This window comes from Lepidochelys olivacea (genome assembly GCF_965140295.1).
Source record: "Lepidochelys olivacea isolate rLepOli2 genome assembly, chromosome: 10".
In the NCBI taxonomy this organism is placed as follows: Eukaryota; Metazoa; Chordata; order Testudines; family Cheloniidae; genus Lepidochelys; species Lepidochelys olivacea.
The window spans coordinates 83,194,040-83,220,146 of record NC_140420.1 but is presented as its reverse complement, the minus strand read 5'-3'; the positions used below and the strand labels follow the sequence as shown (position 1 = coordinate 83,220,146).

Here is a 26,107-nt window from a genome sequence, read left to right as displayed (position 1 = left end):
TTCTTTACTTTTGTGAAGTCCTCTCCTGTAATTAACTCTGAGATAGGGGTATGCATGCGAACAATGATACTGAGGACTTGTCTTCACTACTGGGGTGAGTTGACCTAAGTTAAGCTACTCCAGCTACATGAATAACATAGCTGGAATTGACATAGCTTAGGTCGACTTACCGTGGTGGTTTCACTGCACTGCATGGATGGGAGATGCCCTCCAGTCGACTTCCCTTACTCTTCTTGGGAAGCTGGAGTACCAGAGTCAACCTGAGAGCACTCTGCTGTTGATTTAGTGAGTCTTCACTAGACCTGCTTAATAGACACCCGCAGTGTGGTAGTGAGACAAGCCTTGAGTCATTCACTATGTAAACCTGACTTCTGGTGCCATCTGGAGAGTATTGAAGAGATTAAAGTGACCTGCTCCTTGTGTCTTCTGTTCAGCAGCATGTTCTCTTGCTCTCCTCCTAATAGAAGTTATTAAGCCTTTCAAAAAACCTCTGGGTAGCTGAGTATCAGTTAGTTATTCTGCTTATATAGCCCTTCTGATACATTATTATAGGCTTTGTATTTCAGTTAAATATTTTGTGTGTATCTTTTTGCTGGAAAATTTCTAGTCTGTGGTGACATTGCTGCCAAATACTTCAGTGGCTTGCACGGCAATCTTTGTATTTAGACTGAAAGCTTTTAATCCGTCTTCCAAAGATTTTTTTTCTTTTTCCCCAAATCCTATTGCTAACCCAACTTTCTTCTTTATTTCAGTGTGTAAAGGTTGCCATAAAGGACAAACAAGTGAAATACTTTATACATTACAGCGGTTGGAATAAAAAGTAAGTAATAAGTCTCTGAAAACGAGACTTAATTTTCCTTTATTGATTGCCCGAGATGGAGTTAACTTGATGGACTGACACTCCCAAGCATAAGTCAATGGAAGACGTTTCACAAGCTCAGAAATTAACTTGGGTTTAAGTCAATGAACTGCAGCAAAGCCTCACCGTTTAAAGCCTGGAATAATACAGAGCTAATGTGGCTCAAATAATTGTTTTGTTTTTAAAGGCACATTTCCTTGGTGCATCAGTTGGACAGTCAAACTAGCTCAAAGTGCTGCTAGATTAACTAGGTTGCCTTATCGCAGCAGTCCAGTGCACAGCCTACTACCCATTTTGAGAACTCTTTCAATGTTTTCTAGGTTTGAAGATATAGGATACAACAAACTTTTTGTTGTTTACTGGGATATGGGACAATCCCTGCGTGTTGAACAGTGGAGCAGTACTTTCTCCTGTCAGACACATCTGTTCTGTTTATGTAATCAAGTACTACAGGTGATGTAAAAGGGAGTAGGATTCGTGGCATGATGGGGAAGGCTGCTCTCAGAATAGATGAGAGGGTGTGTGCCCTAAGTTCTGATAAGTGAGGCTTTCAGTCTCTACTGCACCATCTGCCTGTTGGGTAGAAACTTGTTTGAGGTCAGGGGTGATGGAAGGTTGTAGTAAAGCTGGTTACAAGGTTTTCCTTTCTGTAAAAATGATGAGATTTTAGAATTTTCTCTCTTCCTCTCAGGAACTAAAACTTCTCTTTCATGTCTCCAAAGATTAAAAAGTCCGTGTGAGCATCTTGCTTTTGGAATTGCAAGTATATTTCTTGTGAGTTTTTTGGGTGATCAATAAGGATTGAGAACAACATCATTGATAAAATGTTTTGATTACAAGTTGTTCCTATTCTTGGTCACCAGCTTTCTGTAAACAATCGTGATGCAGCATCCACATGGCGCTTGCAGGTTGCGAAGTGTTCTTATTTTCAAAAGGAGAATATTACTAGACTGCCCTCAGTTTTATTGCTCAGTTCAAGTTTAACTATATTCTTTGGTCTAACACTGAGTATAGGAGCAGTAAATACTTGTTTTTCCTTAGCAGCAGCATTTCATATTCCCGGTCTCCTTCAGAGACCGCAGTTTTCAGAGTCGTTTTGGTTCATGTGAACATTGCTGCCATATACTCTGAAAAAGGCACTGTGGACACACAAGGCTGAATTGTGTTTTTTTTTGTCAGCATGTAGCGAGGTCCAAGTTAAACTTCATGTTTTGGTATCTGGTATCTTCAAAAAATGTTTTCTCCAAAGCAGTGAACAGCCAAAGGAGTGTCCTCATGTAAACACTTGTGTAACAAGTTGGAACTTGAACGCTTGTGCCTGCTGCTAAGTTCATGCTGACTCTTTGGGGTCAGTTAAAATCCATTCTTTTCTATTTAATTGGTAGTGGTGGGTGTCACTGGCTGTGTCAAATGACTTTTTCTTGTCTTTCTCCACTTGCACTAACTGTTTGCCTTTGATTATTTTCTTGCTTTTCCAAGCTTCCAATTATCTCCATTAAAAGTGGCATTGCTGCAACATCTAGACAACTGGGACTGTATGGCTTTTTAATTTATGACTTTATAATTAAGCTATGGTTCTCTATAATACATGAGTTTTAAACTGCTTGGCTTCCAGTGTTTTCTGCAAGCCTTGGTAGGAAGTAGTTTTCACGTCATATATAGCATAATACATTCTCACGCAGTTGTACAGTTTTCTTCTATTGAGGGTTTCTGGCAACAATATAAACTTTGGGAGCAAAGATCAAGTGGCTTAAATACTTCACCAAGGCCTCATCCTAAATATATAGCCTCTAATATATGTACAGTTGGATGTATTTTATTTTTGTTTTTTGTAATATTTGCACACTAAACTTACCTTAAGAATCTTGAAGACTTATAGTGAACTTGTTTTTACCATATTGACATTCTAAGCTTGACAACTTTTGCAATGAGATCATTACTTCACCATGAAATGAATGGTTGAGAAACTCTAATTTACAAAGCTCTGTATATTACATACACATTTATATAAATAAACATACAACTTGATATATTTTGAAAAACTTGTACATAATTTCACATGGCCATTTTTAATGTGCTTTTAATTTAAAATCCTTTGTCAAATTGCTGAAAGATTATCTGCACTTTATCAAAGTGGAATTTGCTTGCTTACAATGGCAATTTCTCCAACATACGTTTATATTAAATCATTTACTTCAGATTTTTCAAATGTTCATGCCATCTTGGTTTCCTTTACAGAGAGAAATCAGAGCTCTTCTTTTTACAGTAAGATCTTATTGCTGAATTTGTTCACCTATAAAATATGTTGGAAAAGATACAGTAAATTTATCTTGCTGCATAAATTAGTTATGGCTGCAGATTTCCCATGTTATAGTAAGTGTAGCACTTTTTTAAAAAAAAACTGGACTTAAAAAAAAAATTAAGGAAATTTTAAGATTTGGAGTCTTTCACAATTGGCAACCTCTGCGGGAAAGACTGAATTTCACTTTGTCCTAGAGAAATGGTTAGAGCTTCAATCAGTGGGAATGCATTTTATCTGGTAACTTACACTTTCAATTGTGCCAGTTCATGATTTACCACAGAAGCAAAAGTTCAGTCTCAAATCCTGTGAAGTCTTTAATTGATTATTGGGAACAGAATCTAATTATGTAGTGTTTTTGAATGATGGTTTAATTTTTCAGCTGGGATGAATGGGTTCCAGAAAGCAGAGTGCTCAAATACGTGGACACGAATCTGCAGAAACAGAAAGAACTTCAAAAGGCCAATCAGTAAGTATTTTGTGATAGACTGATTTGACTTACCATGATTTCCTTTTTACAGTGCTTCAGCCCAAGAAATAAATCTCCAAGGGAGTAGATGGGCTTTTTAGATTTGAAGGAATGTGGTAGTCATATTGTCTTTCCCTTTTTTGTTTTTTGTGCCTGTCTTCAGACTTCTAACGTGGACCTGTCCTTATCTTCATAATCTTTCAGCCAAATGGATCACTACTCCTTGACTTCCCGATAGCTTGTAATCAAAACCTGAAGTATGTGAATTTTAAGTTGCAAGGAAAAGGATAAAATAGTTTTAAATGAAGGAGACTTTGTGGTATCTCAAAATAAAACATAGATGTGTTTGTATATATATGTAATAGTCACCTAAAATATCTTGTAAAATAGTAATGTCCTCTTATTGAAGACTAATTTTTTATAAGATGGCTATACATGTATTGATCCATATGAATGCTTTTTTATTCTGGGAAAAAAGTGACCTCTTAGAATACAAATATTTCTAGTAGGTATCTTTCTGAAGCAGCTCCCGTGTATTTCTTTCTCAATTCTGAATATTGGGAGGAGTGGGGAAGAGTTGGGTGTCCATGTGTAAGTAAAAATGGTTGGTCAGAACTATATAATGAAGTTCAATCTTGTCAGTAGTTGGATTCTTCTTTCTCCTCCTCCTCTCCTCCCCCCCCCCCCCCGGTGTCATGAAGGAGCTTCCTCAGTGTCTGTTCTCTTTAAACCCATTCACTACAAATTCTCTAAATGTTTGTATGGACTCTTACCTTTTAGAAAAGATAATAGCTTCTCTTACAGTAAACTCTTATTGCTGAATTTGTTTTTAAAGGGAACAGTATGCAGAGGGCAAGATGAGAGGTGCTGCTCCAGGCAAGAAGACATCTGGTCTGCAACAGAAAAATGTTGAAGTGTAAGAAGCTTTTTTAAAAATTATCTTTGCTTATTAGTCATTACACTTAAATCTTAAGCAGCACTCTTTTGTGAGTTTTCAGAGGTTAAATTTAAAGTGCAAAATCTTTGCTTAAAATTCAAAGAACTGTTAGTTTATAAACATGGAGTGCTTCTATTGTGACAAACTACTTATCTATCCAGCAAAACCTTCTCTCAATGCACTGTTCAGTAATGCAGGACCCACATGTTGCTGAAACTACATGACTGGATGCACTTACGTTTTTAAATTCTGCACTAGTCTTTACATACAATTTCTCGTAAATTATTGAACAAAAGTTATAAGGGCACATCATATTTCACATGGTAGATCTTAGTGAAACTGATATTTCCCCATGGAATGGCAGAATCAACCCTGGTCACGCAAACCGTAATAAAGAATCCTTGAAGACAGGGATGTAGCTCAAAAGAATAGATTTCATATTGCCTTCATGGTGTATATTTATTAAAGGACGGTTTAGGATGCAAACGAAGTTTTGTGATATTCTGCCATTCATGGAATACTAGCTTATTTACCACAAGTTGCATTTTTTGCATTTTGTTCTTTAACTATTCTATTTCTTTGGACAAAAATAATGCTAAGTACGTGTGTGGGTCTTAAAACAAAATGGCTTTGCATGTTAAAATTGCAAGCTTGAGAGACCCAGACCCAAGCTCAAGTGTTCGTTAGAAAACAAACGTATATTCACAAGTAATCAACAGATCGTCTCAGTTCCATCTGTAGGGTTTTAGTGACTAGGATTGTGGTGTTATATCTAGACTCAGTTACATCCAGGCACTTAATGTTAGAGCAAAATTCGCTCCAGACTCGTAGCCACAATGTACTTTTAATATTTTATTTCAGAAGGTGGTGGGCTTGATTAATTTTTGAAGGTATTCATTGCTAATGTGATACTTTGAGCTCCTAGCTTGATTTGCTTTTTGGTCTTTGTCAAGAGAGAGCTGGCTAAGGTTTGACACCATTTCCTAAAAATAAAGGCATTTGATGGCAGTTTCAAATCTCCTTTTTAGGTCCTGTATCATTCTTTTGATGATGGTGATATTTTAGCATTATGAAATATGTATCTCTGTTTTGGATCTTCTATTTTGATGTCAAAAGTGTTTAGACACTTTTAGTGTAACACTATTAAGTTAGCATAATAGATTTAAACTGACAGGAGCTGGTGTTTCTGTCGAAGGGCCTAGTGCACTTGATTCTATGGACAGTGAAGTTGGTAAGAGTACAGTTGTGCTTCTCTGTTGCTCTGTTACCACAACAGGGTTATGGTTACTAATATCATGAATATATGTATCCATGCTTTTGAGATCAGAGTTCTGACTTTCCCCACTCCTAATTTGCATGGTATTGAACACTCCTAATGGTAAGATTAGAGACCAGCTCCTGCTAGCCTTACTCATGTGAGCAGTCCCAGTTGAATTCACTGGGATGGCTTGTGAGAGTAAGGTGAGCAGGAGTGACCCCTAAAGATTTAACTCTCTCAGAAAAGCAATGAAATTCAAAGTTGCTATCATAACCCTCTCAATCACTCTAGTTATAAAGCACATCAGAAACACCACTCTGGTGTGGGCTTTTTTCTTTAAGAGCCTGTCTTATTTTGTGTAATTTTGAAACCATGTTTTCAAGCCCTGGCTTTGCTTCACGGTTGAAACAGCATCTGAGAGGAGGATGTATCTCTCCTTCTGTTGCCCCAGAACAGAAACTGGGGTTGATAGTGTCCCATAGTAGCTGGGACACTATCATAGGTAGGTTAACTGTCCTCCTAAACCTTGATAAGAGTCTCTCATTTTTGGGGTGGGGAACAGTTAATCAATGATGGATCTTCAATAAGAGGAATCCATGAAAAGGGAAGATGTTATTGGAATAGTGAACTGGCTTTTGATGCTATCGTTCATCTCATGTAGGGCCCTACCAAATTCAGTCCATTTTGGTAAATTTCACGGACATAGGGTTTTAAAAATCGTAAATGTCATGATTTCAGCTATTAAAATCCGAAATGTCAGGTAGTTGTAATTGTAAGGATTCTGACCCAAAAAGTAGTTGCGGGGAGGTCAAAGTTTTTGTAGGGGTGGTTGCGGTACTGCTACCCTTACTTCTTTGCTGCTGTTGGCGACAGCCCTGCCTTCAGAGCTGGGCAGCTGGAGGGCTGCGACTTGGCTGGGAGCCCAGTTCTGAAGGCAGAGCTGCTGCCAGCAGCAGCGCAGAAATAAGGATGGCATGATGTGGTATTGCCACCCTCACTTCTATGCTGCTGCCAGTAGGGCCCTGCCTTCAGAGCAGGGCATTTGGCCAACAGCCGCTGCTCTCTGTCTGCCAAGAAGTATGGGTGGCAATCCTGCAAACCCCCCTTAAAATAACCTTGTGACCTCCCTGCAACTCCCTATTGGGTCAGCACCCCCCAATCTGAGAAACACTGGTCTCCCTGTGAAATCTGTATAGTATAGGGTAAAAGCACACAGACCAGATTTCAATGGGGGGAGACCAGATTTCACAGTACATGACACGCTTTTCATGACTGAACTTGGTAGGGCCCTAACCTCATGGTAGTAAAGGTACCTTTTTAGCATAAGGGCCTTGTGCCTCTTGCACTGAACTTGCTCTTCCTCGCTTTCGTTTGTCAGCACCGTTGGTGCTTTCTCCTCAGTTAGCAGCTTGGATGTACCACGGCTTCCTTCAACAGCAGAAACTCTCCCTGTCCCCTTCTGATGGAGACTGAGGAAGAGAAATCACTTCCCCATGATAGTATCCCAACACTGTGCCTGGGACTGTAGGGCAGAGAGTTGCAGAACAGTGGCTCTTGGACCACTTAAGCCAGAAAGTGAAGATGGGATCTGAGAACTGCAAATATATCCTCTCAAATTGCACTACTAAAATAAGGGTTTTTTCTTTTAAAGAAACCATAACTGGCATTTTAAAAAACAAAGGGGCATTGCAGATGCAGAGTGTGGTTAGTGGGGGAGGGAAAGTAATTGATCTAACCACATTTTTAAAGGGGTAACACTGTCAATCCGTTTAGGCCTCAGAATTTACCTTCTGTAGCATCCTTGGAGGATGCCTGTAATCTAAAAAGAAAAATTTTAATTTAAAAATACAACAACAACAACAAAAAATTTGGCTCTTCAGTGACCCAAACAATATAGCAAGGAAATAACAATGTAAATGTGTATCATGCTCCAGGGATGTGGAATGTGTTTTTAACGTCCTCTAAAAGGTAAATTTTTGAAGCTTAAATAGATTCTCTTAAAGGCTAAATATCAGGTCTGACACTCTGTCCTTAACTCAACCCCCATTGTGCCTAGATTTTTCAGACGAGATGGAGCGCATACAGTTTGCTGTTTGGAGACCCCTACAATATCGACGCGGTGAGTTAAGGATGGATTGTCACACCAGGATTTTCATCCTGAAATCCAAATTTCCTTGCTTTTGTAGATTTCTTTTATAGGCTCTTAAAGTCTTAAGTTGCAATAATGTAAGGTGCTGGTGATAACACAGGTAACAACTGTGGAAGTAACTCTTACTTTGACAACATCTCCATAAAGTACAGTTGCTACTTAAAATTATTTTTAAAAGTCTGTATGGGCTAGTAGCTCTTACCTATTTCTAAACATGTGCACTGTGCCAATTGAAAGTATACAAACCTATGAGATGTGCGCTCTTCAGTGAGAATTCTGTGCATCCATTTAAAAAGGAACTGCAGACATTTTAACTTTAAGACTTCCATTTATTTATTTGTGTGTTAGAAATTGGTGGTTTTAGAAGACTAGTCTTGGTCTGCTACCTGTTTACCAAAGGGTGAAGTCCTGGTGTCACTGAGATCAATGACAGAACTCTTACTGACATCAGTAGGGCTAAGTTCTGGCCTTTGCTCATAGATGGTGTTGTGAATGTAAGGATTGAGTCTCATGTAACTATGGATTTGGGAACTTTCAAAATACTTATTCTGTAACCTGCTATAGTTTGTATGTTAGAAAAGTATGCTGAGGGTATTAAGTAATTTTTAACCAAATACAATGATTTGTAATGTGCTAGTTGTATTAATAATATGAATTTGTTTTATGGTGCCGTTCTTACGGATGGGAAGAATGCCATACAGTGACAGCTGGCTATCAAAAAAACAGGCTTAACATTTTCTAGAGATAAACTTCCCTGTACTTTTCTCTGCAAAATTGCAGGCTTCTGGTTGCTGTCCCTGGACAACTCGGGGGTTCTGCCCTTCTGACATGGCTGACCTAGCTACAGAAGTTTTTTCACTTAGAACAGCTAGCGAGCAGTCAGAAGGCAGCCAGTGCTTTGGAATATGTGAAGAAAGACATGCTGTACTTTTAGGGAATCAGAACACAAGAGCCAGCGGCAAACCTGTTAGAGAAGTCAGGAAATGGAAGTCTTGTGGTTCTTTTTAATTAGCATGATTTGCTACAGCTCTGGCCAGAAGTGCTACCAAGGCAACTGCGTTGACAATTTAGGAACCTGGGAATTGGAATTTGTTTACATTTTTCTCCCTTTGATAGAACATTCAGACTTCAGGCTCTACCCATCCTTTGAAACACATGTGTATGTTTCAGGTGTCCACCTTTAGCAAAATGAGGTAAAGCTGCATGAATAATAGAACTCAAGTCCCTAAGATGTGAAGTTAATTTCGAGCTTTAACTTTCATATTATTGCCTAATGCTACAGCAAGAACTTGTATGCTGAATTTAAAAAGGCTGATGAGTTAAACTCGGACTTCCTTTTAACGGGGAACTGTGGTCATGTATCAGTTCTCTGTTCTGAAAGCTCACATGGTCGGAAGCAGTTCTCCGCATGTACACTTCAAGGTGTTGGAAAGGTGGCATTTCTGAGCTGGCTGACTGGCAAGTCATCTTGTTGCCAAGTGGCATAATTTGTTCCACTGGCAGAATGAGAGCACAGCATGATATTATGAAGTGAAACTATATTTTAAGGTTGAGTGTTTGAAAACGAAATCTTGCTTAGATGTGTTTTCTGTTATCAAGATGTGGTTGAGTTCTGGAAGATGAGCTGTTCAAACTCTTTTGCCCACTGCTAGATTAGAACATGCCCATTAAAATTCTGCATCTGAAAATATAGACTCCAGTTGAAAACCAGACATCATTAAAAGGCCCCAGAACCCTGTTGCTTTCTGGACAGTCACTAAAATGGCATTTACCTTTCAGTCTTTTGGTTAGTGAGGTTCACTTCCTGTCCTCAGTTGTAATGCTGTTAAACAGCTGCCATGTTCAGGCTCAGAGGACTGCATTTCAGTAGTAGGTAAAGTTTTTCCTGTCTATGTAGCCTGTAAAATACTTCAGGATCCTTCAGGGTGAAAGATACTGAGTAAATGTCAAATTGAAGACTGCTGTTCAGTGCTGCTTCAACAGCGGGATTAAGCCGATTCCTCCACTGCTGCAGTCACAAAACTTTGAGTTACTTCTGTTCGTAATAAACCTTTCACTAAGGTGTCTTGCTTCCGTTACTATAGAGAGTAGTGATTAGCGCAGCCTTGTACGATGTAGAGGTGACTCTTTCGGCAGACTGGCGGTCACAGAAACCTCAGAGAGCAGCTACTTCTTTAAAAGCTACCTGTTACTAGTGAGCTATTTTTAACCTATTTCAACAGGAGACCTTGGTGTCTTGCTGCTTCTTTAGTAGTCCCCTGCTGCACTGCCACTGTCTGTTAGACTTTGCAAAATGATAGTCACTTTGACCTAATACAGAGCAATAGCTTTGAAATTTAGGGATCCGAGAGATGGGAGAGCACAAGGCACCTGCATTATACTGTACATATCGGTCGTGCAAAAAACAGAACCGCTCCAGACGTAGGAGGATTCTTTGTTCTGAGAAATTGCAGTGGTTCTTAAATGCTTTAATTTATATTCCCTAATTATCACAATTGCTCCAGTTCTCTTATGGATTGTAAAGACCCCCCCCAGGCCTCTGCTTCTAGTTGGTGTGTTTAAGAGTAACTTTTTTTGCCTTTGTGTTCTGGTCAGAATTCCACTTGTGTGACATTCAGCCTGTCTGCTTCTATTTTTTCCCCCGCACAAACTGACATAGGATGAAAGCTATTCCACCTTGTTTGTGGCTGCATTTCAGTGGGAAGCGAAGTGATCTATTGCCTTAACTCTCCTCATTCACATCTGCAAAACACTTTGATACATTTTACGCGCCCCATGTAGGGGGAAAAAAGTAACTCTTATAATGCCTCTTCTTCCCTAACCCCCACCACTTCTGTGGTGGCTCTGCTTGTCCCCTTTTGTTACCCAGGTAGTACCTAGTCACATACAGGGTAAGAGTTCAGAAGCTGTTGGGGAAAACCCAATGCACAAGCAGCTTCACTAGTGGCCTGATTCTTTGCCAACTGGACGTTAGTGGATGTTGGATTGGGCCCTAAAACAGTGTAAATGGAGGCTCCTTTGTGAAAAAAGGTTCTTTATGTGAACACTGACTTACTGGTGTCTAAAATATGAATAGAGTGAGACCTGACCTGACACTGTACTGAATTTCTGAAGGTTCACTCTTACAGTATGGAACAAAATCACAACATGTTTAGTGCATGGGAGCATATTTGTTAGTCATCACATTATAAAGAACATGACCCAAACAGTTATGACAGATAGTTCTTGTTCCATCATCCAAATTTATCTGGACTAAGTCATGGTAGTATTAGAAATCTGCCCTTGAAGATGATAGGCAAATATGAATGTGACAGAATTATGGTTAAGATCTTATTTAGGACTGTATCCAGACAACTTGAACCAGTGGCTTGGCCTAGCAGATGCATATGTAACACAGGCAGTTGTCTATATCCTAGAAAACAACTGTGCTTGTATGTGATTGATTTTGCATTTTAGGCATAATTTATATGATTTTAGGCACATTCTGCATTTGTGAATGTTAAGAAAACTAGTTGAAGGGGGTTTACATGTTTTCATTTAAAGTAACCAACTTAGATTTTCTAGTTGTTCATGGAAATGATTTCTCTGTTCAGTTCTGTGTTTAGCATAAAAATATGAAAAGCTGTTCTGAAGTGTAATGGGTTTAGAGAACAGTCTAAAGATTTGCCTTTCAATTAGAAACCTGAAAAGGTACATGGAGCAGAGCGAGTGCTGAACAGTGTCTGGTGGTGTGTGAGTATGGTAGTGAACTGTTCTTGCCAATCATGATGCAGATGTGAAGGACAATCCATACTAGCTTCACACATCTTTATCAATCTGACCTTGCCATTTACTTTAATTTTTTCTCATCCTCTGCATCTATGGTGATAGTACTAAAACATGCCAATTTTACCCAAGATAAGACTGAGATTTAATTAATTTATAAACCTCCCTATCAAGCTGTATTCCTTTCACAGCACTGAGCTTATGATAGTAAATACCTGAAATACTGGCCAGCTACAAATTTTATTTACCCAAGATATGCACGTTACCCAAGGTAACTTTGAAGTATCACCTCTGCACAGCACTGTAGATATTATTTAAATAAATGTCACTACCTCTTTTGAATACTAATAGTTCTTGGCCTCTATTGTGTGTCAGAGAATTCCATCAGTTAGCCATGCATTGTGGGTTTTTTTAATCCCCACCTATATAATCTACTTTTACACTACCATTCCAATCAAAAGTCTTGTAAATGTTCTATTAAATGGAAAAAGATGGCATAGGATTAACTGTGGTGCTAAGAGCATGCCACCAATAGCTTTTATCAGTTTAGACTTTGTTGCCATTTAACTTCATTGGTTGTACCTTTATATTTATATTGGAGAAAGTAAATGACACTACATTAGTGACAACCTCTACCTTCCTTTATTTTATTAGTTTCTTCTCGCTATGTAGTCAAGCAGGTTGGTGGGCTTTTGTTCATTGTCCTGGGTTACTGGGTCAAGTTGCCTATTGATTAACTTTTTAAATACTTTCTAGAGATCTTTGTGTATGGGTGTCCACAAAAATTAAGACTTATTTCTTATGGTACCTTAAGACTTTAAATGGTTTTTTTTTTCCATTTTTGCAGGAAAACAAAAAAGAACAAACAGAAAAGTAAGCATATTTTTATTCATAAGTTAGTGTTTGGTACATAATGGAAGATCTACTGGGACAGATGCTCATCTGATGTAAATTGCTATAGTTCCAATTTCACTGGGGCTATGATCATTTACTTGGTTGATGATCTGCCCAACTAAGTTTATGAAATAACTTTTGCCTCGGATTTTAGGCTGTTAACCAGGTGGAAGCATTAAAATCATACAAATGGAAATGTCTGTCAGGGTCAGGACTGCTTACAAATTAAAAACACAAATTGTTTGCATATAACAGTTCTGCAGTAGAATCGTTCTTTCTCTGATTAAACAGGTGTTGGGTATTCTTTCTTTCAGTGTGGAATATTGGCCAGGCTCAGCTGCTGTAGCATAGTGGGGACATGCAGGAATAAGAGTGGGTCCGCAATAGAACTTATATTGCATTGTAACCTGTAATCTTTGTGTCCAAGTTATCAATGTAGGGGATGTTTCAGGAGGGGGAATGATTTTTTTTATTGAAAACAATGAATTCATCTGCCGTTTGAGACCTGCGTATAGTCAAAGTCCTTTAGTGAAAATGTCAGTAGAAATACTATTGTTAGTGTAGATATAAAATGCATCTGCGAACAAAATAATAGCTGTTTTTTGTATGTGTAGCTCCTGGAATTGGGGAAGGCAGCAGTACCAGCGAGACTCCCCAGCCTCCTAGGAAGAAAAGGGCTCGAGTAGATCCCACGGTTGAAAGTGTATGTATTTTTAACTCTGTAGTAACTCTCCATTTAGTTGTAACAGATTGAATGGTTTGTCTCGGTAGTTCTGTTTCAGTCTTTGGTTACTGGTTTTTAAACAAGTTCCTGTTGAAATCTGCAGCTTTTGATCTGTGTTATCTTTTTGGTCACAAATGCATGACAAATATGTCAGTAATTGAAGCAGGGGAAAAATATTCTGAGTAATGTATTTACCTGAGTTAGCGTCCTATCCCTGTTTAATACAGAATTTCCAGACCTAGCACTCCAAGCTATCATTGTGCTTCTGGCAAAAGATAAGTATATGGAGGAAAATGCCACCAGTTAACATGCTATCGTTGTGAGCAGCTTTCAGACTGAAATCGGAGAGCTTTGAGTTTGTTCTTTCCATCTCGAAGCACTGCTTTAGTTGAGGCTGCATCTTAAGTATTTCAGAGATGATGTTTGCAGCTGTGGGACTTAACTATTCCATTAACAGTTTTATTTAAAAAAAAAAAATCTATTTTCATAAATTCTGATATTTAAGTGGTCTTAAACTTTTTTTGGTTGGAGGGAAAACACTTAATTTGTCAATAGATCTATTTAATAGCATTTAAAGAATATCAGACATGTGGGTCTAGAGTCAGAGGTGACACTGGGCCGTCAGCACTGCATGAGGCATTTGTCACAAAGTGAAGTTGCATAGTTACGCGACTACTTAAAAGCTGGCTTATGATTAGCTGTAACTATTGACTGTTGTCCCTGTTCAACAAAGTGGTGGTGTAAGCATGAATTAATGAATAGGTAATGTAACAGAAAAGAGAAGTAATGCTCTCAAGTGGAAAAGCTCTACTAGTTTTGTAAAGTTAATATCTTAGACTTGAAGTGCTGCCATGGGGATAGCTTTGTCTAACAGAGTTGAACTGTTTGTCGCTCCATAAGATTTTGAGGTAACAATAGCAGCTGCAGTCTTGAGTCTTTTGATAGACTGTTATGTAATAGCTACATTTTGGAAAATTAAGACTTACCTGGGTATAATGACCAAAGAAGGATGACTCTTTTTTTTGTTGATTCTTCAGGAAGAAACCTTTATGAACAGAGTTGAAGTAAAGGTAAAAATTCCAGAAGAGCTGAAACCATGGCTTGTTGATGACTGGGATTTGATCACCAGGCAAAAACAGGTAACCCTCACATTGTGAAAATTATCCTTTATCTATAAGCATGTAGACTGATGTCAGCTGACAGTTTGGAACTTCTGCTCCTTCCAGCTGGGGGAATGTGTTGGTTTATTTTTGAAGGTATACTTGGTATTATGTCTACTTGAGGCTTATTTGACTGGGTTGTAGGTACCAGCTGGTTTCTTCCCAGAGGTCACCTGTGATGTTCAGCAGAGCTGCATGTTAAGAGCACATCCTGGAGGCTTCTTAAGTCTGGGCAGGCATAAACTAAAATGTCAGCTTGCCCTTTTAAACTCATGATGTTGCCTGTGGCTGTTTGTTTGCCTTTTGATACATACTCATTTTAGCTGGTAGAGAAAGTTGGTCCATAGCAGCATTTTATACAGACATTGACTTGTTCCATATCCTCGTCAGTGATTTAGCTAGTGGCATAGAGAGCACACTTACAAAGTTTGTAGATGATACTAAGCTGGGAGAGGTTGCAAGTGCTCTGGAGGACAGGATTAAAATTCAAAACTGGACAAATGGCCTGAAATAAATAGGATGAAATTCAATAAGAACAAATGCAAAGTGCTCCACTTAGGAAGGAACAATCAGTTGCACACATACAAAATGGGAAATGACTGCCTAGAAAGGAGTACTGCAGAAAGGGATCTGGGGGTCATAATTGACCACAAGCTAAATGAGTCAGCAGTGAAACGCTGTTGTAAAAAATGCAAACATCATTCTGGGATGTATTAGCAGGAGTGTTGTAAGCAAGACACGAGAAGTAATTCTTCTGCTCTACTCCACGCTGATTAGGCCTCAACTGGAGTATTGTCCAGTTCCGGGCGCCACATTTCAGGGAAGATGGACAAATTGGAGAAAAGCAACAACAATGATTAAAGGTCTAGAAAACATGACCTATGAGGGAAGATTGGAAAAAATTGGGGTTTAGTCTGGAAAAGAGAAGATTGAGAGGGGACATAACAGTTTTAAAGTATGTAAACGGTTGTTACAAGGAGGAGGGAGAAGAATAATTTGTTCTTCACCTCTGAGGATAGGACAAGAAGCAATGGGCTTAAATTGCAGCAAGGGAGGTTTAGGTTGGACATTAGGAAAAACTTCCTAATTGTCAGGCTAGTTAGCACGGGAATAGTTAAGCCTAGAAAGGTTATGAAATCTCCATCATTGGAGGGTTTTAAGAACAGGTTAAACACCTGTCAGAGATGGTCTAGTAGTTACTTAGTCCTGCCCTGAGTGCTGGGGGCTGTTTCCAGTCCTATGCTTCTATGATTAACCTTCGGGATAGGAAAGGAGTTGAGAGAACACCAAAGCCTAGGGTGGATCTCGAACTTGGGTCTGCCTGTAAGAGTCTACCACAACTACTTCCTTTTGCTTTTAAAAGAAGTCACATTTTTAAGAGATGAGTAGCCATGACTTGAGCCTGAAATAAGGCTGTGGACACTTTCCCATGCAACTCTGAAAATGTACTTTAGTAGTGGTATTCAGTACAGTACTTTTTCCAGTTCTGGGAACATCAGTTTCTGAATCTCCTCAGACTGGAATGCTCTTGTGAAAGGAATTGGCTCATTGAATCCAGCTGTGACAAAAGATTTGTATTTGAGCTCATGTTTCAGAAGTGAAAAGTGAGTATAGTAACTAATATATACAGTTTAATTGTGGCTTGTATGTGTATATATAATGGCTTCTATGTACAGTGTTAAACATAGAATCTAAAATCCTTAATGGCACATGCATTTGAATAGTAACTCCTCTGCTTCTCTGTGCTCTGGTACAGTTGGGTGATGCCCTCTTTAGATAGACATTCCACCTGCATGCATTACAATTTACAAACATACAGGGTGTGCTCAGTGGTGTCTGAAATATGTCTGCTGTCAGCAAGCAGATCTTAGCAGAGAGTGAACAAGAAATGAGGAGCCCTTGATATCTGTAGGGAGCCAAAAGAGAAGAATCTGGATTCTTGTGTGTAACCCAATGCTATCCGCTATTAGATTTAGAACAGAATACTTTATTTTAGATAAAACTTAAAATAGTGGGCAAGGTTTGATGCATAAAGATATTGTGGTGCTCCGTCTTGTCCCTGGATGGGAGGAGTTCTGTAATTCCTACCTATATCCACTAGATCATGTAGGGATTTGTTTGCTGATGTTCTAGAATTCATAGCTGCATATTCTAAATTCTGAGGAGCTCTGCTTAGTCAAACAGTAAAAGATGACTTTTGAAAAGCATGTAACATGCAAAAAGAGAAGGGGCAAACTTGATGGAATGATTAGTTGTGATTTAATACCTTCATGGTTAAGTAAAATCCTAGCTCCAAATTCTCAACAGCTGAATGTTGTAGAAAAATTATTTTCTACAAAGGTCCTCTTGTATTTGTCAGTACTTTAAAACCAGTATGCAGACACAAATATTCTGCAGGTGAGACTATTTGCATTAGTCCATCTACTTATTCTTTGATTTTCATAGCTCTTTTATCTTCCTGCCAAGAAGAACGTTGACTCAATTTTAGAGGATTACGCAAGCTACAAGAAATCACGAGGAAACACTGATAATAAGTAAGTAATGGCATTTTAAAAGGCATGTCTTAGCCATTAAAATGGCTTTCTGCTGTTGACTGTTACAGCCTGTCCCAGTCCCCCTTCCTGGATGAGCATCGCTTCCTTGTAAATGGACCACACGTAATCCTGGGCCCAGTTTAGCTCAGGAATTTCTTAACCACAGATCTTTACTGTGGAACAGCACTAGAATGTTCTAGATCTTTGGAAAACCGCAAACCCATGAACACAATCCACCTGATTTGATCTCCCTGCTCTTGTCAGCCTTGCGTTTGTTCAGCATCCTTAAGCAAGGTAAACCACTCTTGCTGCCTTCCTCTTCCATTCCTCTTCGTTATCTGGTGGTGGATGGCTTCCCCCTCACAGACCCATCCTTAAAGTGTCTCATCTGTGGTCAGGTGGTCAAACTGCAGCTTTCCAGCTATGTGCTTAGACCAAGGAGTTCCGGCCCTGTCCTTTTAGATTTGGATAGAGTCAAGTCAGTTATGCCTCCTGGTTGCAAATCCAGAACACAGCAGCAGAGAGTTAATCCGAGTTGATGGTTCTCCGACTCCCATTTATAGTCATTCACCTTTGTGACCAGTCCCCAGCCTGAAAGGAACGTTCTAATCCCCAAATGAAGGCTATAGCACAAAGTGACTGATGGTTACAATTAAAATGAAGGCTGAAATACAACCTGGAGTTCAGTTTGAGCGAAACCTCTCCCAATCTCACAGCAACCACAGAAATTGTTAAATACAAATGGTACTTGAGTACCTGCAGTGCAAATCAAGAAGTGAATCTGAATAATTAAATAACTTCTGTGCTACCAAATTGTCAGGCTGGAATTTTCAAAGAAGCCTGATTCCTTGAGCTTCTTTGAAAATACCAGTGTAAATGTACCTGCTTGTTTCTCTCCTTCTATTGGTATATGTAACACAAGGTCCAGTTGCTAAAAGTGCTGTTCATAAAGGTGGCTAATCTTGTGCTCCTGTATATGCCAAAATCTAGGTTTACACTTTTGAAAATTGGGCTTGCATGTCTTTATATATAATTGTTATAGTTGGAGTGGCTCTGAATAGCTTAGGTTGATTAGCGTTTCCCTTATAACGCCCTGTTTAGCATTGCCCCCTATTTTATACACTATTTAAGTTTCCTGCAAGACCGTAGCTTACACTTTCTGACTTCTGAGTGCATAACTGTGCAATCTTAATAGCTTTTGTTCTAGTTCTTTTAGTGGATTTTTCTAGGGCTGGACACTACTGGAATGCTCTTTCATGCACTTTAAGGCACATGAGGGGAAGCCCTTCTAAGAAGCTGCACAGTATCTTACCCTCTTTGTGCATCTTGTAAGGGCTCCTACGGGATTCTACCAGATCTAGGGCCTGATCCAATGTCCATTGAAATAAACACCCACATGATGTCAGTGGGAATAGAAACCTAGGGATTAGAACTGGGGTTCATCTAGTCTAGTATCCTGTCTCTCACAGTGGCCAGTACCGGGTGCTTTAGAGGAAGATACAAGAAACCCTGCAGCTTGCAGATATGAGATAATGTACCCTCCGTGAAATTCGTACCTTAATTACTAATAGAGATTGGTTTAAGACCTGAAAGGTTTTTTGTTGGTATTAACTGCTAGAATGCTGGGTATGCTTGTATTCCAAGTGAATGGTCCAATCCCTTTGCCTCCATTAAATCATGAGGCAATGAATTCCAGTCTAATTGAATTGCATGGAAGTGTTTCCTTTTATCAGTTTTGAATTTGCCATCTTTCAGTTTTATCAAATGCCCCCTTTTTTGTTTTGTTTTGTTAGACAGGGAAAACAGAAGCTCCCAATCTCCCTTTTCTATGTCATTCATTTTATAAAGTTCTGTCACATTCCCTCTTACGTCTACTTTCAAAGATAAACTATCAGTCCTTCAATCTCTCATCAATGAGTCTTCCACGTTCCTAATTGTTCTCATGATCCTTTTCTGAAAACGCCTTTAATTCTACAATATCGTTTGAGATTGGGTGACTAGTGTTCCAGATGAGGATGACACTGATTTATATCATGGCATTAGAACTTCCATGTCTTCCATCCTGTTCTTGATGTGTCCTGACCTCTTGTTTGGGTATTATTGGACTCCTTGCAAAATGTCAGGAGAATAGCCTGGTTTAATGGATTCGCTATGGTAAGTGAACCCTGTAGAAATAAAACTAACTTGAGGGGAAGAGAATTTTTTTCTCCGGATGGTACATCTTTTTCCCTTCCTTACTCCTATGCAGAGCACAGCACTTTCCCTCAAATGTTAAATCTGTTTGATGTGAAAGGCTTATGTTCTTTGCTGATGTTACAGAAGTCTAAAGTTAAAAGCAGTAACCTCAACGTTTTGAATTTCCTTACGGGGATAAGGACTGAGTGTCTCTTCTGTTAAGAGAGATGCAGTAGTTGACCTCTTTTGTACAGAAGGCGAAGTTATGTGTGATGAAGTGGGAACAGTTTGTAATATTTCGTATGAAGCCAATATGTGCCTCAGTTTCCTGCTCACCTTTGCATGGCTACCCGATGTGGGGGTGGAGTGGGGGAGGATTTAAATTATTTCTCAGGGTCTCTGAGGGTCAAAAGGGCGTGTGTCCCCTTCCTGTTTGGGTGGAGTGAAGTCGTTAAAGAACTGGTTGAAACCAACCCTGGTCAACAAGACAATGCAAGCTCCAATAACTCATGGATTTCCCTGCCTCTCAGCAGAGAAGCTAAGCAAAAACCCCAAATTGAGAACAGAAGACTGAGGGGAAGGTGAGTTCTGGAAGAAACTTGAGATCGCTCTCTCTCTCACTTGGGAACCAACTAAGGAGGTTGGACTGACACCCCCTTCCTCCGTTGAAAATGGAGTTCAGTACAGCATGGCTGGGCTCTGGACTGACCAGAATGGACTGTGCTTTAACCTTTGTTTCTCTGTGCTAACCTCAGGACTTCCTGTGCTGTCTTCCAGCTGCCTAATAAGCCCTGCTGGTTTGAAAACGCTGCTTGAGTGTGACTGTAAATACTGGGTGAGGTGCATTAATCCTGGAAGGGTGGACCAGCCTCTACCAGGAGTCTGTCTCAGTTGGACTCACTGAATACAGCTCATGGTGTAAAGCAGGAGTGCTGAAGCTCAGACTCAGGAGCCGATGAGGCTGTGTGGCCTAAACTGAAGGAAGAGTGAGACCACCATGGTGTTGGGCACATCGAAGGGTTCCTCCAACAGACTGTTTTAAAGCTGGAGGCATAGCATGGCTCTGGTGCAGACACTGTGTAATGACTTCATGACAGATAATGGAGTTGAAGATTTGTAGGGCCATATGTATTATGGTTTTGAAAAAGTGTGGCTAGATATTTTAAAATTCAGCTGCGTGAATGATTGTTTGCCATCATGAAGTGCAGGACTGCTTGAGCTATCAAACCCAGCTCTGACTTCATTCCAGTGCCAATTGTTGCTGAAGTTAGTAATGTGTGTGGCATAAAACTGACAAGCGTATGTTCCAAGACTTTAAGAAATCGCCTTTTTATCTTGCTTTGAATGTGCCACTTTAGTCATGCATTTGGATAAGTATCAGATGCAGGTGGGAAGGCAGAATGTTTCCTTTTAGTCACTTTTTTCTTAGAACTAAGTTGGCTTGAAGCATGTCTTCACGTAGAGCCAGAATACCCCATTTTTAAAAAGCAGAACCACTAGAATGATGCATATGTTTCTCTGTGCCATCTCATGAATACTGGCTCTTCCGACTTCTAAAAGTCAAGTGCACAACTACCCCGAAAAAATCACAGCCCTGGTGTTCGGTTTGGTTTTTTTATTTAAATTTTTAATGATATTTCACATTTCCTTTCTGTGTGCCAGAGAATATGCTGTTAATGAAGTTGTTGCTGGAATAAAAGAGTACTTCAATGTAATGCTGGGGACTCAGCTGCTGTACAAATTTGAGAGGCCACAGTATGCTGAAATTTTAGCAGATCATCCTGATGCACCTATGTCACAGGTCTATGGTGCACCACACCTACTACGATTATTTGGTAAGTATGGCATCTTGATTCCACCATAAAAAGGGACAAATGGTTACATTGCTCCAACTTCTTTTCTGTCCTGTTAATTGGAATAATACAGTGAATCAGAGTAAAATGCCTAAACAAATGACTCAGTTCTATCCTTGGGTTATTTATATACAATGTTCAAAGCCACAAATCACCTACTCAGAATGGAACTTTTCAAAACATAGTTGTTTAGACAAGCTTGCATAGGGAAGAATGGCAGTCTGAAGTTAGAACAGATCTTGGACTTATACTCATGTATGGTGAAACTTGTTATATTTGACTGTTTTTCATGACCACTTTATGCTTTTCTTAACAGTACGAATTGGAGCTATGCTTGCCTACACCCCTCTTGATGAGAAGAGCCTGGCTTTGTTGTTAAACTACTTGCATGATTTCTTGAAGTAAGTTCAGCCTTTCATGTTTGTGTGTTGAAGGTATTTTAAAAACGCTAAAGCCCTGATCCTGCAAACACTTATTTATATGCTTAATGTTAAGCATGTGTGTGTTTATACGACTGTGACCTGCATGCTTTCTGACTCATAATTTTTTTATGACAGTATTTTGATTATCATATTGACAGTGCATGTCACAGTTAATCTGAAACACTAATCCAGAGCAAGCACTTTGATCTCTTGACAGCCTTTCTTGCAGTTTTGTGGTGGTGGTCAGTTATGCATAATTAGTATTACTCTTCAGTAAAATGCACAATAGGCTGTAACTTGTTAAAGATTTCAAGTTTCAGGACCTAAATTTACCTAAAGCAGCTTAAATTTTTCTGTACTAACTAAACTGAAAAAAGCTTGCTTGGTTAATATTGCAGTGAGTCATACCTTTGTCGCAACACAGAGTTGGTACGAGAGGTCTTGTACTAGAAATTGCTTTGGCACTCTGTTGACGTACTGCAAAATTGTTCCTGATTAGAGACCAAGTGTGGTTCCATGTGAAGGCACATAACCAAGGTGAAATGCATGGGTTTTTGCAGTTGAGTTTTTCTATCATTACTCACATTCAGTAAAGTTCTTTGACATCTGAAGCAGTTTCCAACTTTCACGTGGTAAATAAGCACCCAACTTTCACAATAAGCCACAAATCAAGCTAATCCCATTTCAAAACAAGCCAATCCTTAAGAACCCCAACACTATGACTAGATTCTCCCCCAGTTTGCAGTCTGGGACTGTGTTGGGCCTGCTGTGCGCCCCTGAGTCTTCCCCCTGCTTGCCCCCCCTTGCCCCATGCTTGCTGGGAGCTGATCAATTAAAAAAAGAAAGCAACAAGCTATAAGCAAAAAAACTAGCAACTCACAAGCCAATTAAGCCAAAAACAAGCCCAATTTATACACTCCCTCTCTTTTCCAGTACACTGCTGTTTAAAAGGAAAAAAGATCCATTTTTGTTCTTGCATGCACTGCTGCAAACTGCTAAATCAGAGCAATTCCATCAGGAGTTTCAAAAACTGTCGTCTATGATTGCCTTAATGAAAAACATCTTTAATTTATTATGCAGCTTTATATTTTAGTTGTGTGTAGAGGCCCCAGTCAAGATTGGCACCCAATTCTACATACATGCAATAAGAGATGGTCCCTGCCATGAAGAGCTTATCCAAGTAGACAGTCCAGACAAAAGTGTGGGGAGGAGGAGCATTCTCCCCATTTTACAGATGGGGAATAGAGCTCAAAAGAGGTTAAATGACTTATCCAAAGTGTCTCAGTATGTGGCAGAGCTGGGAGCTAATCCCAGTTAAGTAGCTGAGCTACGAGACCATCTTTCAGCTCATTGAAAGGCCAAGCTTAAGCCATTTGTTTCTTGATGCGTTTAGAACTCTTTGATCTGCCTTTCCTGAAATATGTGCAAGGAGACAGTTACAAAGTTTAAGTCCCGTTTGTTCAATAGCACTTCGAGACACTTAGACTCTTACGTCAGTTAGGTGCTTTTTAAAGTTTTACTCTGTCTTACTATAGGACTTAAATGTGAAATCGAAAAGCGGGAAGTTCATGCTCTGTTAGTGGAGGAGCTGTCTACTCTAAAGAATCAGTCCTCTGTATTTTAGAAACTTAAAATCTGATTAAGTTCTAATTTATGAAAGAATCCTCTGCAGTTCTAAAATTTAAGAGGACTTCTAGTTATGGCTTATGCTTTAGAACTCCGGGTGCAGGGTTAATTCTCCAATTGTCATTGGTGTCTATGCTTATAATCCCCGGCAAATGCACAAGCACGATTCTTGCTTTCCAGTATGGGAGGGAAATGTCAGGCAGTCTGTCTTGTAGGCAATTTAAATACTTAATGTTTGAAATTGCTTGGCCTTGTGCCTTAATACTCCAGAGGCATACCATTATTTTCTCTATGCGCAAACTACCTGTTTATATCTAGTCTTTTTACCACCACATTCTGTTGCTGTTGCTTTCTCTTTATTCCTTCAATAAAGCCATTGTTTCTTTAACACTATTGTGAAGAATTGAAAACTGACTTAATTTCATAGATCAAAGACAGGCTAAAAGCCATTGGTAGCGAATCCATAACGTTTGAAAATGTTAGTAAATGAAGTGCAGTAGGTGATAAAATTAGTGATTCTCACAGGGGGCCTTACAGAACCATAAGAATATCCCCATTTAAAATGTAAAAGCTTGTGGTTCGGGAGGAAACCTGAATCTGCCCTACAAAGACGGCCTGAGTATCGCTGCAGCACTCAGTTTGTAGAATGCCATATTTACTGGCCACTCCTCTACTAGCCTTGGTTATAAATGGTACCCTACCAAATTCACGGTCCATTTTGGTCAATTTCATGGTCAAAGGATTTTAAAAATTGTAAATTTCATGATTTCAGCTAGTTAAATCTGAAATTTCGTGGTGCCTTAATTTGTAGGGATCCTGACCTAAAAAGGAGGGAGGTGTTGGGGGGAGGAGTCACAAGATTGTTGTGGGGGGGGTGCGGTAATGCTCCCCTTACTTCTGCACCGCTGCTGGTAGCGGCACGGCCTTCAGAGCTGGGCAGCTGGAGAGCGGCGGCTGCTGGCTGGGAGCCCAGCTCTGAAGGCAGAGCCCCCGCCAGGAGCAGCGCAGAAGGGAGGGTGGCCTGGTGTGGTTATTGTTGTCCTTGCTTCCACGCTGCTGCTGGCTGGGTGCTGCCCTTGGAGCTGGGCCTCTGACCAACAGCCGCTGCTCTCCGGCCGCCCAGCTCTGAAGGCAGCATAGAAGTAAGGGTGGCAATACCACAGCCCCTCCTGCAACTCTCTTTTGGGTCAGGATCCCAATTGGACACGTGCTGGTCCCCCCTTTGAAATCCCTATTGTATAGGATAAAAGCGCATGAGACCAGATTACACGGTCCATGATGTGGTTTTCACGGCTGTGAATTTGGTGGGGCCCTAGTTACAAAGCTTCTCCTAGCACCTGTTAAGAACCACACTTGTTTGTACAGAACAGTAGGGTACTTTTTACCTGCCTGCTTGAGTGACTGGCAGACGTCCAGAAAGGACAGACACTTGATATGAAGCGGAACCTATTTCAACCTGGCGGAGGTCTTGCGGCAACACTTGGCTGTGGTCTCATTTGTTTGACAATATGATTTCACTGCTTGGAATTCTGAGTGAGGCACTAGGGAGGATTTCAATAGTACAACGTCTGACACCTGTCCAGAATTAAACTCTGTGTTTCTCTGGGCTGTTCAAAGACTGACAGATTTTTCAACAGCATATGCTGGAATCTGGTTCCAAGCAGTGAAATAACAGTTTGTGTACACTAAAACTGAAATCTTGAGACAATGAGCAACAAGGTATTTTAATTTCTGAATGTGTATATTTTTCACAGGTATTTAGCGAAGAATGCTTCCACGTTGTTTAGTGCCAGTGACTATGAAGTAGCCCCTCCCGAATACCATCGGAAAGCAGTATAACAGCATGCCTCTGTATAGTGAAGTAATACTTGGATCTTCTGTAACAGTGCTGTCCATGTCTACATTTTGTTTTGTCCTTCCATTGCACATGTCTCTTGCACAGATTATGTAAATTTGAAGTGAATAAAGTGTGTGTTAAAACTGAACTGACATTTGTAAGTTCTAAAGTTTTCTTTTGTTTGTTTTGAAACAGAAGCCTAAAAAGGAGGCTTTGGGAACCCATCAGTAGGATGTGGAAAGAAATGCGATTTAGCATATTTTCATTGTCTGAGCTCCTTAAAGTTTATAGGTTCATTGTTTTGACACTAAGCTCTTACCTAACCTGCATTATTGATTAGTGATGACAAGTGTGCCACAGGGTTGTGATCACCTAACTTACATGCTACTAATTAGTCTGACTTTCAAGCAGACTCACTTTCTTGGTGTTTGAAGTATAGCATTTGTTGATCCATAAATTCATTCCTTGCCTAGTGAGTTGAAGGATTGTGACTTTTCTGTTCTAACACAATGGAAAAATGTATTGTATCTTGATGTTCTGGAAATGTTGGTCTTTCAAGGAGCTATTTTTCAAGTCTTCAAATAAACTTTTTTATTTCAAACATTACCTATTTTGACTTTTTAACTGACCTGTGTCCTGCTTCATCTGTTGGAGCATTTTCACATGATCTAGCGCTCAGTCATAAATCAAATTGCTTTGTCATAGTTAAATCTGCAGTATTCTGAAAATATCAGTATAAAGTGTGAATTTGTGATTTTTAGTTGTAATTTGGAGGTGCTGTGTCTGAGCCTTCTTCAGCATTCCTTACTCCTAACTGAAATCTATTAGGATACAGCACTCCAACTTCTTTGACTAAAGAAATCAAACTGCATGGAACAGCAACAAAGCTGTAAAAGATCATTAGAAACAGTGTTTTGAAACCAATCAAACACTTTGAAAACAGACCACTTTTCAGCCTCTCCCAACCCATTCAGACAGCAGAAATTCACAGGACTGTGACCCTGGACAGATAAAATGTGAAGTATTTTTCTCAAAAAGCCCCAGTGTGCTTCTTGTTCAATAAACCCCATTTTCCAGTGGTAAAGAAGCATCAAAAGTCTTTATTTATTTTTTCTATTGATGGACTAGATTCCTCCCTCCAGTAGG

General features: G+C 39.6%; 1 protein-coding gene across 2 annotated transcripts in view; it reads left to right on the top strand.

The window, feature by feature from the left end:
• MORF4L1 (mortality factor 4 like 1) overlaps window positions 1–25,109 on the top strand; it is a 39,812-nt gene extending 14,703 nt beyond the window's left edge. Inside the window, exons 3-13 of one of the 2 annotated variants that reach the window (XM_084641237.1) lie at window positions 753–820; window positions 3,541–3,627; window positions 4,463–4,543; window positions 7,879–7,941; window positions 12,584–12,609; window positions 13,245–13,333; window positions 14,392–14,493; window positions 16,960–17,048; window positions 20,886–21,058; window positions 21,393–21,477; window positions 24,879–25,109. In XM_084641237.1, the coding sequence (XP_084497363.1) occupies window positions 753–820; window positions 3,541–3,627; window positions 4,463–4,543; window positions 7,879–7,941; window positions 12,584–12,609; window positions 13,245–13,333; window positions 14,392–14,493; window positions 16,960–17,048; window positions 20,886–21,058; window positions 21,393–21,477; window positions 24,879–24,963 (948 nt within the window). In that variant the 3' untranslated portion in view covers window positions 24,964–25,109. The remainder of the gene's footprint in view (window positions 1–752; window positions 821–3,540; window positions 3,628–4,462; window positions 4,544–7,878; window positions 7,942–12,583; window positions 12,610–13,244; window positions 13,334–14,391; window positions 14,494–16,959; window positions 17,049–20,885; window positions 21,059–21,392; window positions 21,478–24,878) is intronic. The other variant, XM_084641238.1, reaches the window with a different exon arrangement.
• The last annotated feature ends 998 nt before the right edge of the window (window positions 25,110–26,107 follow it).